Source organism: Falco peregrinus, chromosome 11, assembly GCF_023634155.1.
Source record: "Falco peregrinus isolate bFalPer1 chromosome 11, bFalPer1.pri, whole genome shotgun sequence".
NCBI lineage: Eukaryota > Metazoa > Chordata > Aves > Falconiformes > Falconidae > Falco > Falco peregrinus.
Genome location: NC_073731.1, coordinates 1,404,857 through 1,418,455, shown reverse-complemented (window position 1 = coordinate 1,418,455; position 13,599 = coordinate 1,404,857). Strand labels below are relative to the sequence as shown.

The following is a 13,599-nucleotide window of genomic DNA, read 5'->3' as shown; positions in this document are numbered from 1 at the left end:
GCAAGCCTGGCGGGGCAGCCCGGCTGGGGGAGGAATGAGACATTGTGAAACCCAGCTCCTTTTCCTGAGGCTGCCACCGCTGTCAGCGCCAGAGCCCAAGCCCTGCCCGAGAAAGAGCTCAAACGGTTTCCCAAAGCGGAGGCGCCGGAGGGGTGCTGGCCCCTCACAGGGAGCTGGCCACAATTTTGGACTCCCCGGCACAGGGCAGAGCTGCCGGCTGCCCCTCCGGGAAGGGCTGCCTTCCCCACCCGATCCCCACCGCCCCCAGCCTCCTCCTCAGCGATGCTTGGGGATGGGGGTCCCACAGCCCCACTCACCCCTCACCTCAGTTCACCCCCTATTTATGCCAGACACAAATACATCATCATTTTTTGGCCAGAATCTCACTCTCTCTATATATATTTTTTAATGTCAATCTCTCAGGGCTCTCCCAATGCTCTCTCCACTTCCTGTGACAAAACAAAACATGCTTCGTTTGAAACTTATTCTTCCTCTATTCAGTGCCGAGAAATAATGACCAAAAGCACCCCAAAAAAGCCACCCTGCACCCCCGTCACCCCCTTCCCATGCCTGCGCCCCCCAGGCAGGTGACGGAGCAAGGCTGCCGAGCCGACACAGCTTCAGCCAGGCAAAGCATCACTTATCAAGATATTTCATTTAAAAGCTCGCCCGCGGAGGGCTGGCTGTCTAGCTGAAGGTGAATTTCCACTTCACTATTTTCGTCCCACCGCTGCACAAGTCAAACGCTTCCCCCCCCCCCCCCCCATCAATTTAAAACCGGAATCAAAAAGCAGCTAAAATAGTTAGGGTTCGATAAATTCAGATTTTGACTCATCCATTTCTCTGCGGCGTGATTAAACACCCCGTTGGTGGCAGTAATATTTGCCGCTCTGCGGAGGGGAGCACTAACCCCACTGGTAAGACCGAGAAAAAAAATCATTTTAGTTTGACTCATGTGGAAAGAGTGAAACACAGAGAGTGCCCTGAAATTGGGCTGTGCACCAGGCTTTTACTGCACCATTTACCGCATGAGAAGAAACCAAATATTGGATAATTTCAGCCACAAATTTAGAGCATTGCCCCTCGGCACACGCGCGCCGTTGTGCCCTCTGAGCACACTTTGGGCGGCTGGATGGAAAGAAGAAGCAGGGACAGGGGATGAATTTGTGGGTGAACTGATTGTGGTCCATCGTAATTTCTCAAATGATACTCGGTCTTTTTTGGGGGGAGGGATCACCTCCTACTTTGGCGAGAGATGGGTTTCACCCGAAGGTGGTAAAATAGTAGCAGCTGGCTTGAAAATGAACCCCCACCTGGAAAATCATATGGGGACTTTCAGAGACAGGTTTGGCAATTTGCCTCTCTCAGAATTAATCTGGAAAAAAAACTTATTAATAAATGAGCCCCAGGAGGAATTTTTAGGGCTGGTCACTGCCACGTGTCGGGTGAAACCTAAGCCTGGCGAGCCAAAAACAGGCGTTTGCTGTGCGCTGGCCCCCGGCAAGGAGGGCTCCCCAGGGAAAGCCCGTCTCTGCTCCGGTGGGACGGCCGGTGGGGTGGCCAGAGCCTCTATGCCCTTTGAGGCTGCCTGGGCTCCCCCGGCATCCCCACACATCGCCCGGCTCAGCTTCTCACTGCTGCCTGGGCCAGAAGATGCCAATCTGTTCATCAAAGCTCGCTGAAAACAAAACTGAGAAACAGCTTGTGGTTTGACAAGAATGTATTTACATAAAAATATATATTTTAAAAAACCTTTGGGGATGGTGAGAGAAGACGCTCGCAGTGTTTGTGAGGTCCCTGACATTTAAGCGAGCCTCAGGCTCACCCAGCGTGGCAGCTTCACGTGCTCCCCACGCTGAGCCCCACACGGGAGCCACCCGCCACCCCCAAAGCTCCTCCTCAGGCCCCACTTCAGTCCCCAGAGGCTTTTCCCTAACTCCCATCCACGGCTCACCCCACAGGGCAAATGGGGGCCATCAGGAGCAGCAAGGAATCAGCTCCCAGGCATGGATAAGATAAGGAAGCCGCATCCATTGCCTTACATTCCAGCCCCAAACGCTTGGCAGAGCTTAAACAAACCGCCCCACACCCCAAAATCCAACCCAAGGCTGTGGTTTGGCCTGCTCCCCCCACTGCCCCACTGCCAGCTGTGACGCTTTGCTCATTCGCATGGCACCACAAGAGAGGGCACCGTGATGGTTCATGTCAAATGCAAGTGTGCTTGTTTTTATCTCCAATCCTTGCATTTGCTTGCAATGCTTACATTTATTTGCAATGCATGTATTTGCTCCCAAGGTTTGCATTTGTTTGCAACGCATGCATTTATTTGTAATGGGTGCATTTATTTGCAATGCGCATATTTGTTCCTAAGCACCGAATTCTTTTACTTTCCAAAAAAAAGAAAAAAAAAGAGGGTGAGGCGGTGTTACCCCTTCCCAGCGAGGCAGGGCTGCTGCCAGCTGGGCCTCAAATCGTGGGGAGCTGCTGCGAGCGCCTGCCCTGCCCGTGCAGCCCAGCGGTTTCTTTCAGCAAGCCCATTCCCTCTTTTCTGAGTCATTCTGAGATCGCTCGACATCTCTAGTACGCAGGCAGAGAAAAGACGCTTTAAAAGCACAATTTTAAAGCACTATAAAGCCACTGCCCCTCTTTTCCTCAGGAGCACCGACATCCCGCCCCCGCCGCCCCCCGTGGCAAGGAAAAAATAGCCGGCGTGGCTGCGTGTAATCGAAAGTGATGGGGGGTGAGGAAAAGAAAATTAAAATCAGTCTGGTACAAGTGAAGTAAATGAGGAAAGTGCAGCCCAAGAGGATTTAAAGCCCAAACTGGCAGTCGGTCCATGCAGCGGCGTGCACTGGCACATCTTGCCGGCTGCTGGCACGGGCTCCCCGCCAGGCGGGCCCTCGGGTCCCCCCATGTCCAGCAAAACACCTGCCACACAGCACAGCGCCGGCGAGGCCTCACCAACATCGCCGAGCTCAAGGAAATACAAAATGAGCTTTGAAACCCTCCCGTCGAGCAGCACCTCTGAGATCCTGAAGCACCAAAACCCTCGAGATGTGCAGTTGCAGCTTTGTGCTCAGCAGCTTCCCTCCCACGCTGCCAGCATCCGCCCCTGCACCTCCAGCATCCCTGGCATCCCACCTGCACCCCCCAGCATCCCTCCTGCATCCCCAATATCCCTCCTGTATCCCCAGCATCCTTCCCACATCCCTGACATCCCTCCTGCATCCCTGGCATCCCTCCTGCAACCCCAGCATCCCTCCTGCATCCCCAGCATACCTTCTGCACCCCCAGTATCCTTCCCAAAGCTCCAGTATCCTTTTTGCATCTCCAGCATCCCTCCCGCACCCCCAGCATCCCTCCCGCACCCCCGGCATCCCCCCGCACCCCCGGCATCCTGTCTGCAACCCCCGCAGCGCCCTCCCGACCCGCCCCTCTGGCAGGGGCCGCCGCCGCCGCCGGGGCTCGCCCTCCGCTCGCGCCCCCCCCCCCCCCCCCCCCCCCCCCCCCAACCCCCGGCGAGGTGGCCCCCATCCCCGCCCGCCCCACCCCCACCCCCCCACCCACCCCCCGAACTGCGGCACGGGGGGGCCGGAGCCACCGTCCCGCCTCTGGCAGCAACATTTTCAACATTTAAAATATTTTGACCGTTGAAAATGTTCAAGAAATTTTAAATGGTGACTGTATCGAAAATATTAAAAATATTTCAAGTGTTGGAAATGTTCAAAGTAGTTTAAATGATGAAAATACTAAAAACTTTCACTAAAAAGTAATGAAAACGATGAAAATGTCGAACGTTAAAAATTTTTCAAATTACGAAAGCGATGAAGATGATGGAAATATTGGAAACATTTCAGGCGGTGCAGACGGTGCAGACGCCGGCGGTTCGGAGCAGCGCGGACCCGGCCGGGCCCGCCCCCTCCCCCCGCCCCTTCCCCCCGCCCCCCCCGCGGCCCTGCGCGGGAACTGCGCCCCGCGGAACCCCAAATAACGCCGGCAAACAACCCCCCCCCCCCTTTTTTTTTCCCATTATCAAAAAATTTTTTTTTAATTAAGCCCCCAATTGGTTTCATTGCTCCCCATCCCCCCGCGCACGGCGCACTCTGCCCGCCCCCCCCGGCCCAGCTGCCCCAGGGCAAGGGCAAACAGCCCGGGGGCTGAGGGGATCGCAGGTGATGGGGGGGGGGGGGGGGCGGATTAAAATCAGTCTGGTACAAGTGAGGTAAGCAAAGTGCATCCAAAGAGGTTTCCCCGAGTTCCCATACGATTTAAAAAAAAATTAAAAAATACATAAATCTCTCTCTCAGAAAACAGGCACGTCAGAAAAGAAAGTGAAGAGAGGAACCCCGCAGGGTGCACCGCTCCCAACAGGTTTCACAGCCCGTGTCAACCCCTGCAGAGCGACTGGATGGCCCGAGCACCTCGGTCCTGTGGCACCCAGGGCACAGCACCCACCGCGGGGCCGAGCCCCCCGCCACGCCTGCCTTGCCGTTCCATGAGCGATACTGAAAGCAAGGAAAGTGCTTTGGGGTTTTCGCAGAGCTCGCCCGCTCACTCGCTTTGGGAATGACTTGCTGGGATGCACCGGGAATTCCTTTCCACGCGTGGAGAGTGAAGGGGAGCACACAGCACGGCCGGTGTGGGACAGCCGGTGTGGGAGAGCACGCCTCTTGCCCCTAAACCTCTGAGCAGCACCCAAGGCAAAAAAAACCCCAAACCCAGCCCCCAGCGTATTTCGTGCTTTCTTCACCAGGAATCTCCAGACACCACCCCACCCCCCCCCGCCTGCCCCGTCACCACTTGAACAACACTGTGGTTTTGCCAGGACCCACGCGTTTGCCAGGACCCACGCGTCACACACCAGCCCGGGCAACTCGGATGTCCCAGTTTTTCTAGCAACCAAATTTCTGACACACGCAAGAGGTGACGCCAGCTACCTGCTGCCAGCTGCAGCGACAGTGACAAACGTGGATTTTATTGCATTGAAAAAAAAATACCTGGAGTAGGACTGACATTCTTGCTGTCCCCAGACACCACACCGTCAAATCTGCCACATACACGCTTGATAAACGTGAGTTTTGAAAGTATGGCATGAAGTAATGTTATGAAAATATGGAAAAATTCCTACATGGGTAGGAAAACCCAATATTTAGCAATTGCTCAAAGCAGCGCAACACCCAGGGAAGAGACTCGCTTTATTCCAATGCTGCGTGTGCGGTGGAAAAGCCCAGCAAGCACAGGGAGGGGCACCTTCGTGCTGGGATTTGGTCCCAAGTGGCAAAGTTTGTTTTTTTTTTTTAAATAAATCCTGAAATCCAGAAGGCCCCAAGCTGCAGCCTGCAGTGCTGCCTGGCCAGAGCCCCCCGACAGCCGCATGGCAGTGGGAGAGCGGCTGGGTGGGCGGCGGGCGGCAGCCACCCTCCTGCCTGCCAGCTGCTTGTGGGCAGGGGCGCGGGCAGCGCGTTGGCGGGGGCTGGCTGGAGCGCCCTGCTGACACATGGAGAGAAATCCCCACCTACGGGGAGCATTGGTTTCAGTTTCGAGGTGCGCCAGACTGCACGGTGCGAGGGAGCTCTTCCCCCCAGTGCGGCCGTGCTGCTGGGGAGGGGGCGGCGGGCAGCTGCCCCCCGGGGGGCCACAGTGGCACATGGCGGGATGGACAGCAGCACATCGCGAGGCTGCGGGGCGGCGCAGGCAGGGGGTTTCCAGCCAGAGCCAGTTCCCTGTATCCCTGCACCTCTCCCGGTGACGCTCTGGGCATGGTGAGCCCCAGCCATGCCGGTGCCTTCACCCACGGTTCCAACCCCAGAGGAGGGGAGCGGGGTGGCCGGGTGAGCCCAGCCACACAAACCCCAGGCTTGGCACCCTGGAGGTGTCCGACGCGGGGCTGGCCACAGCCCTGAGCCTGGGGCTCTGCTCAGAGCCAGTGGGGAGGCAGCCGCAGCCCTGGCTGCCCACGTCCTCCCCGCCTTGGGACTCAGCGCCCCGCCTGGGTTTGATCCTTCGGCTCCTCTGGGCTCCAACTTCCCTGTCAGCTCTAACCAGGCGGTTCCTGTTTCTCCGCCTCAGCCATGACTCCGCGTTTTCCTGCGCAGACCTCTGCCCTCGTCCCCACCGCTCCCCTGGTGCCTCCACTACAGCCCCATGGCAAAGCCAGGTGATTAAAAAAGACTCAGCTTTGCCCTAATTCAGAGCATTTTCATTTTTTTTTAAATTCCCGTGAGCCAAAATTCTCAAGAAATACTGAGTTTGGAAAAACTTGGCATCACCAACCTGCGCCCAGCCCAGGGGCTGCGGCGTGACTCAGGCGATGGAGACCCCGGCTGGGCCCTACCCCTGTACCCCTGCTGCCACCCCCTGCCACCCCCGGAGCCAAAGGATGGGGACACCAAAGCCAGACCTGGCACTCCAGCCCTGCCGGCACCAGTAACCCCTCTGTCAGCACAACACAACCACATGCTCAGGCTTAAAAGTGGGTTTTGTGGTTGGTTTAAGGATTCCGTGATTAACACGCACCTCCATTCAAAAATCATTTTTCTTCCTCTGCCATGCAGGCATGGGGACACCTGGGCGCTTCCCAGTGAGAGAAAATGGGCTACCCAAAGGCCACGGGGGTGGCCACCCCGCTTGTACTCGTGCAGCCGCCCTGAGCTCAGCAGCACCCAACACCAGGCTGCTCCTCTGCCAGGGGACGAGGCAAGCGGGGGCAGAGGCAGACGCTGATGCCCGGGTGAGATACTGCATCCCCACATGGCCCTGCGCAGCACCACCAGCACCAGCAGAACCAGCACCACCAGCAAAACCAGCACCAACAAAGCCAGCACCAACAAAGCCAGCACCAGCAAAGCCAGCACCAACAAAGCCAGCACCAGCAAAGCCAGCACCAGCAAAGCCAGCACCAACAAAGCCAGCACCAGCAAAGCCAGCACCAGCAAAGCCAGCACCAACAAAGCCAGCACCAGCAAAGCCAGCACCAGCAAAGCCAGCACCAGCAGCAGCAGCAGGAGGGACTGCGGCAGAAGGGGAAGAGCATCCCGGGGTGCCGCTCTCCCCTCTCCTGCAGCAACCGTGCTTGCTGCTGACTCATTTTTGGCCAGCGAGCCCACACGAGGCACAGCACCTCCCGCCACCCTGCAGGGTTTTTCCTTTCTTCTTCTCTGTTAAACGGGCACTGAGTTACCAAAACCCCTCGTCACGTGGCGTGCGATACAGCAGCCCTGCTTTCATTTACTGGAACTGCACAGCCTCGAATAAACACACGTTTCCAGCAGCCGAGCAGCGCCGCCGATGCCCTCAGAGGTCGCGGGGTCCTGGCAGCACCCGCAGCCCCCTCCCTGCTGTCAGGGCTCGGAGCAGGGCCCTGGGACTGGAAGGTAAGGAGCTCCGGCACGGGTGGGCTCCCCGCCGGGGCCATCCCCCCGGCTCAGCACCCAGCGGGGTGCGCTGGGCACCCCGAGCCGACCATCCCGAAGCTGTGCCACACACCCCATGGAGACACTCACCCCAGCCGCAGCTCCTTCCCCACAGCCTCCAGAGCCAGCGCCTGCGAGAGGGAGAGAAAGCACTGGAGCTGGGTATGTTTTCATGGGACCGGGTTAAAAAAATAAAGCACTGGCTGCATGGGCACAAATGTCACTTACTGCCCACCATTAAGCGATGGGCAAAATAATCAGGAGGGGAAAAATAACAGCCCCCCGCTCCCCCCTAGTCCCTGCTGCCAGCGGGACAGCTGTGCCCTGGCCAACTCACCCGTGCTGCCTCCGCCGGTGCCACCAGCCAGCTTGGCAGGGTCGCTCCCCGCGGCAGAAACGGGCTTTTCTTCATTTGTGCTTGAAAAACCTCTTCTTGCCGTTCAGCGGAGGGCCAGGGCATCGCCTGCGGAGGGACGAGCTCTCCGTCAGCAGGGACGGGAACGCCAGCCACAGGGCCCCACATGTGGATGCTTCACCCGCCTTGCCCCCAGGTTTACACCAGTGTGGATCTGTGCCGGGGTCGGTGCCCCCCACGCCCACCGGTGGGATGCTCAACCCCTGCCCCTGGGATTCAGCCCTCCGCTTCCCACGCTTCCCTTTTTACAGGCATTTAACAACAAGGGTTTAAGATCAGCTCCTCTGGGGAGAGCCCACAGCCCAAACCCGTGTGGTTTCTGCTTGAATGCCATTAATGCCTAAATACTAATTAATTAACCGTTAATGCTTAAATATTAAGCAATAATCAAAATAATGGAGGGAATGCTGGGGAAGCAGAGGAAAGTTAGGCTTTAGCATCCTTCCCTGGGCTGCGGGAGCGGTCCACACTGGGGAAAGGACAGCGTGTGCCCTTAGGGCAGATAAAAAGTCCCTCAGCCAGGGGAAATTGTAGCCTGTTCAAGCTCAGGGTCTCCACTTCACCCTGCCGGGGGTCCCGGCCTCCCCGCCCACACAGCCCACATGCACTCAGGGTCCTGACGGCAGCGGGACAGGCTGCGCGGGGACCCCCTGCACCTCATAGACCCGAACAATCCCCCCGCGCCCTACCTGGCCTGGCCTCGCCGCAGCTCCCAGCCGGGACGTGCCGGCGGGTTTATAGGGCCCGTCACCCCCCTGTCGAGGCGCGGGGAGGGAGATTTCCCACGGCCGACGGGCACCCCCGCTCCCCCCGCAGCAGCTGGCTACACCCGTTGGGAAAGGCGGGGGGGGTCTCATCAGGAAGGGCCTTTGCTGGGAAAAATCTCATTTCCCAGGGCTTGCAGCCAAAGCCATGGGGACCGCGGCAGCAGCAGGGGATGAGATGCAGGCACCAAACCCCATGGTTCCGGGGGGTGGCAGGAGGCTCTGCCACCCCTCAACTCTCTGGGCAGAGCACCCCCAAGCTCTCGGGCACCTGGATGCTCTCCCAGCCTGCCCACTGGGAAGGACACTGTTATCCCCCTGCCATCCCTAGCAGATGGGCTAAAAAAAGCCATGACCTCCCTGCAGACCTTGCGGGAAAGGCTGCTGGCTGTCACGCAGGTGATGGAAACCCTTCCCCAGGGAACAGCTCCGGCAAGCACCCATCTGGGATGCTCGCCCCACACAAGCCCTTCCCCTGCCCAGTAAGGCACCCTTTCCCTCTCTCCCGCTGCCAGGCTCTGGCTGTCACCCTGCTTGTGTGTGTCTCCTCCCTGGTTTTCACACTCAATTTCTGTTTTGCATGATTTCGGCGTGGCCTGGAGTACGGTTCTTATGTGTTTCAAGAAATTGAACCGACCTGAAAATGGCTTACGAGCAGGTTTGTGTTCCCTGATTCAGCTGGAGTTCAGAAATGAGTCAGGTGGCAGCGAACAGCCCCAGAAGGGGGTAACGGGGGGGGGGGGGCACTGCTTTAATGAACCTTCCGCAAGTTCGTGCTATTTGAAAAACGGGTTTACACCAGCGCGGCTGCAGCCGCAGCTGGGATCCAGCAGGGTTTGGCCATGCCTCTCTCCAGTGTGGCAGCCTCGCCAGCGCTCCAGCCAAGCATCCCCAGGAGCATCCTTGCCCTTGGTCCCTCGACGCCTCCAGCCAGCATGTTCCCACTGCTCAGTGGTGGCTTTAACCCTTCCAGTGCCGCTACCACCAGCTCCTAACCTCTGCTTCGCCGCAATCACTCCAGTGGCAACCCCTGCAGCCACAGCGCTGGGGCGACCCCCCCGCTGGCCATGCCCCAGGGAGCTGCCACGGGGATGGTGACGGCTGACGCTCTGGCTTATCTGATGAGGGCGAGCGCCCACAGGCCAGGGAAAAACACCAGCCCCTTCACGTTCTCATCTGTGGCTTTCACCGATTTCTCATACGAGAAGCAAAAGTCACCCACACTGAGATGTCGCAGCCGCTCCCTTGCAGAAACATCCCGTAAAAGAGGTTGGCTGTGGTGATGATGCTTATTTGTAATGTCTAGAGGGAACTCGAGGGTTAATTATATATTTCTGTGCATTGCCCCTGTGACACTTTGAACTGCTACATTCCCGCACAGCCCTTGGGCCATTTCATGTCCCATCACCAAGTCTCTAACTGTAGGTGAGCTCATCCATGCTCATCCACGCTAAAGCACCGATGCTGCCAGCCCCCGCTCTCACTGGGAACACTTGGCTGTCCCCTGCCCCGAGGGGCTGGGGCAGGCGCTGTGCAAGCAGAGAGGGAAGCGGGGCAAGGGACCGGCGCATGATCCCTCCTCCCTAATTATTTCAGTATGTGGCCATGGGAGCCCGGTGCTGGAAGCGGCGTGCTGTTTCCTGGCCAACTTGGCTGGGACTCGAGGGATCACAAGCCCCCAGATGAACCCAGGAGCTGCGCAGGGCTGGAGGCGGCGGAGTCCGACACCAGCTACCTGGCAGCTGCATCAGCCGCTCACTGCGCCGTGGCCCCTAACGCTTGGATATTGCCCCCAAAAAAGCCGGGGGATGGGTGGTCCTCTTTATCCAGCCTTCCCCAGGGACATCCCTGGAGCTTGCCCCAGCAGAGCACAAGCCGGTGGGAAATGTCCTACCTGGGGGGACAGCGGAAGAAATCATCCCACGGGCAAGAGGAGGAGGAGGGCTGGCACATGCACATGTGGCTGGAAAATGCTCAACCCTCTCCCCTCCCACCTCCTTCCCCCCAATACTGCAACATAAATGGAAAATATGCTGGCAGCCACTAGCATCTCCCTGGAAAAAGCTGGCTCGCTGGCCCAGCTTCAAAATCCAGTTTGCCAGAAACCCCCAGACCTCTTCAGCATGCGGCTGCAAGCTTTATGGAAAGCCAGAGTTTTCTGCAGAAAAGGGGTTGCGGGTTGGAGGTTGGTTTTTTTGGGGGTTGGGGTTTTTTTTGTAATTTTTTGTCATTGTCAAAAATCTGATTTTCCTTCTTAAAAGAAAATAAGCAGCCCTGAAGGGGTGGAAACTCATCCAGCTGGGCCCAGGGCAGTGCGCGGAGGGGGGCAGCATCAGCAGTGCCAGTTGCTTGGGGAAACCACTGGAGTCATGGAGCTTCAGCCCTCAGTGCCATGGGCTGGGGTGGAAAAAAAAAAAAAAAAGAGAAGAAAATTTGCAAAAAAAGAAAAGAAACGTGGAAATGCTGCCTTGGCTTCATTTTCCTGTCAGACTCTGCTGCCAGGGAGTGTGGGGTGAAGGTGCCTTTGAAGAAGCAGCAGCAAGAGGTTTGGGTTTATCTTTTATTTTGAGCACATTTTGGAGCACAAAGCCTTGCAGGGAAATCCTCTTGAGTCGGCTGGCAGCACCGCAGGGATGCCAGGTCCCTGCTGCCCTGCCCCGGGGAGATGCGGTCCCCCAGGGCCCACATGCCATGAGATGCCACCGCCTGCATCTCCCCTGGCGCTCAGCTGCAGAAATCAGTACGGGCAAAAGCAACAACCCCAAAACGTCCTATCAGCCAGCCGGGATCCCACGGGATGGCCGATTTGCCGGGCATGCTGGCACCTGCCCTCCCGCAGAGCAAAAACCGAAGTCGCTAAGTCACAGCAAAACCATGAAAGCAAAACCACAGAGCCCCGAAGTGCCTCTGAGTCACTCCCCCGGCCGCCACCACGGCCCCACAGCCCTCCAAAACTCGTCGCCACCTGCAGCCGGCCCCAAACTGCCGAGCTGTGCTCAGCCCGCCGGCATGGCACGGGCCAGGCTGCGCATCTGGCGGGTAGCAGAGCCCCCTGCCCTGCCGGCAGCCATCGCCCTCCCACCGAGCGCTGGGCACAACGGGGCAGACCCGCAGCCACCGGGCACCCCACATCTGCCACTGAGCCAAAACCCACCCTGCAGCCCCCGCTTGCCCGCACCACTTCCAGCCAGAACACTTCCTTCCCCTCTTCCCTGTAAAAGCGCCCATATTTTTTATTATTATTATTTTAAATTGTGAAAAGTACTCATGTGAAACTTGAATGGAGATGAAACATTCACAGAAAGTGCTACGGGGATTAGTCACCGGTTGTAACATCTCTATTTACATGAGTCATGGAAGGTGGCTGCACTGCTCTTAAATTAAATCCCCGCCGGATTTTTGGTTTTTGGGCTGTCCTCGGGAGACCTTTCAGTGACTTTTCTCCAGTTCTGAGCAGAGCTGGCAGCTGCCTCCGGGCAGTGCGCTCACCGAAACGCCCGCAGGAGCAGCAAGGGCTTTGCCGTGCGATTACGCAGCAGCCAGGGCCGGAGGTGATGCCCGGTGGGCAGGATTTGCCCCCCCCCCCCCCCAACCACCTAATTCTCCCATCGGTGCCCAAGATGGGAAGAGGAAGAGGCGGCAGGTGCCAGGGAGCGATGGGCGCCCGGGATGCAGCCGGGTGATGGCAGGGGCCAAGCGGCGGCCGTGAGCCCCGCAGAGGTGCCGACAGGGTCTTGTGCTGCCGCAAGGCTGCGTGCCCCAGCTGAAAAAGGGAACTCGGCCGGGAAGGCGGCGGGGCAGGCCCGTTATGAACGGGCGCCGTGCTCCAGCGGCCACAAGACCACCGCACCGGGGAACCTCCATCCCCAGGGCCGGTGGCAGAGCCCTGGGACAGCGCACGGGTCCATGCATGCGCTGGAGATGCCGTGCTCCACCCCACCCCAGCCCGACCACCAAAGGCACACAGCGATGGGGGTTAGAAGCCAAGAAACACCAAGGAGGAAAAGAAACAGCCTGCGTGGGGCTGGAGGGGGAACACACTGCCACAGGGTGCCCCCGAGGCCGAAAGCCGAGCGAGGGAGGGGGCAGGAGGGGGGAACCCAGGCTCCTGCAGGCACCCCTGAGCTGCTCAACCCCTTGCAGAGCCACCGGTCCAGGACAGCCATCAGGAAAGGGGAGGGACCCCAAGCAAGCAGGGTCTGGGATGTAGCAGGGGTGGGGTGGGGTGTGTGTGCATTTCCTCCCCATGGCATAAAGGGGCAGGTGCCAGGTGGTGGGACCCCGGGAGTGGCAGGAGGACACCTCACTGCTGCCTCTGCTTCCCCAAAGCCCAGGGGAGAGCATGCAAACAGCTTGTGAGCGCGACGTAAAAATAAAAGCCCAGAAAGGTGACTAAGCACTCTGGGTAGCGAGGCATGACGCCAAGGCGCCCAGCCGTGAGCTGCCGCCCGCGGGTACCCAGGCATGGGACCCCAGTGTGGCAGCAAGAGCCCCTCAGGTGGTGCTGATGGGTGGCAGCAAGCCTCCTGTCTGCCCCATGTCCGTGCCGTGCCCGAGCAGAGCTGCTGCCCTCTGCCAAGCCCCCAAGGGGCCCAGCAGCCCAGCTCCCACCCGAAGGCAGAGACCAGAGGCAGGTCCCAGGGTTGCCCCAAGGACCCCCCAGCCTAGGGCTCGCCAGGGGGCTGGATGGGGGGGGGGTGTTCCCCTGCCAGCAGGGTGCTCACCCCCCTGCAGTAGGGGCGAGCAAGAGCTTGCAAGGGAGCTGGGGGAGGCTTCAAGGGGCTGGGATGCCAGGAGATGCAGAGGAGGGAGGGGGGGGAACCCCTTTCTGTTGAGCAGAGGGGGGTCCCCAGGTGCTGAGACTACCCCTGCTTTGCACCCTGCACCTCCCAGGGTACCCCCGCAGCCCTCCTACTGCCCCCCGCCCCCAGCCAGGGCTCCCCACGCAGAGCCCCCCCCCACGACCCACGGACCTGCAGTGGGATGAGGCAAAGCCTGAACCCCAACC

At 58.9% G+C, this 13,599-nt stretch overlaps 1 protein-coding gene and 1 long non-coding RNA gene across 5 annotated transcripts in view; one reads left to right on the top strand and one right to left on the bottom strand.

Moving 5' to 3' along the window:
- The window catches only part of LOC114011477 (uncharacterized), a 28,703-nt gene that overhangs the window by 14,190 nt on the left and 914 nt on the right, over positions 1–13,599 (bottom strand). For both annotated transcript variants that reach the window (XR_003553381.2, XR_008749160.1), the window contains exons 2-3: positions 7,750–7,875; positions 7,503–7,543 (exon numbers count right to left, since the gene is read on the bottom strand). This is a non-coding gene — a long non-coding RNA (uncharacterized LOC114011477). The remainder of the gene's footprint in view (positions 1–7,502; positions 7,544–7,749; positions 7,876–13,599) is intronic.
- On the top strand, positions 4,842–13,436 carry LOC129785304 (uncharacterized). Of its 3 annotated transcripts, XM_055816101.1 has the most exons (5): positions 4,842–5,071; positions 6,555–7,373; positions 7,528–7,574; positions 7,857–9,249; positions 10,188–13,436. In XM_055816101.1, the coding sequence occupies exons 2-4, from the start codon at positions 6,557–6,559 to the stop codon at positions 8,169–8,171; spliced, it is 1,179 nt and encodes a 392-aa protein (XP_055672076.1). In that variant the 5' UTR covers positions 4,842–5,071; positions 6,555–6,556; the 3' UTR covers positions 8,172–9,249; positions 10,188–13,436. The 3 variants fall into 3 exon arrangements, with proteins under 3 accessions (XP_055672076.1, XP_055672075.1, XP_055672077.1); XM_055816100.1 differs by having other exon boundaries at positions 4,842–7,373; positions 9,448–13,436; XM_055816102.1 differs by having other exon boundaries at positions 4,842–7,373; positions 7,514–7,574.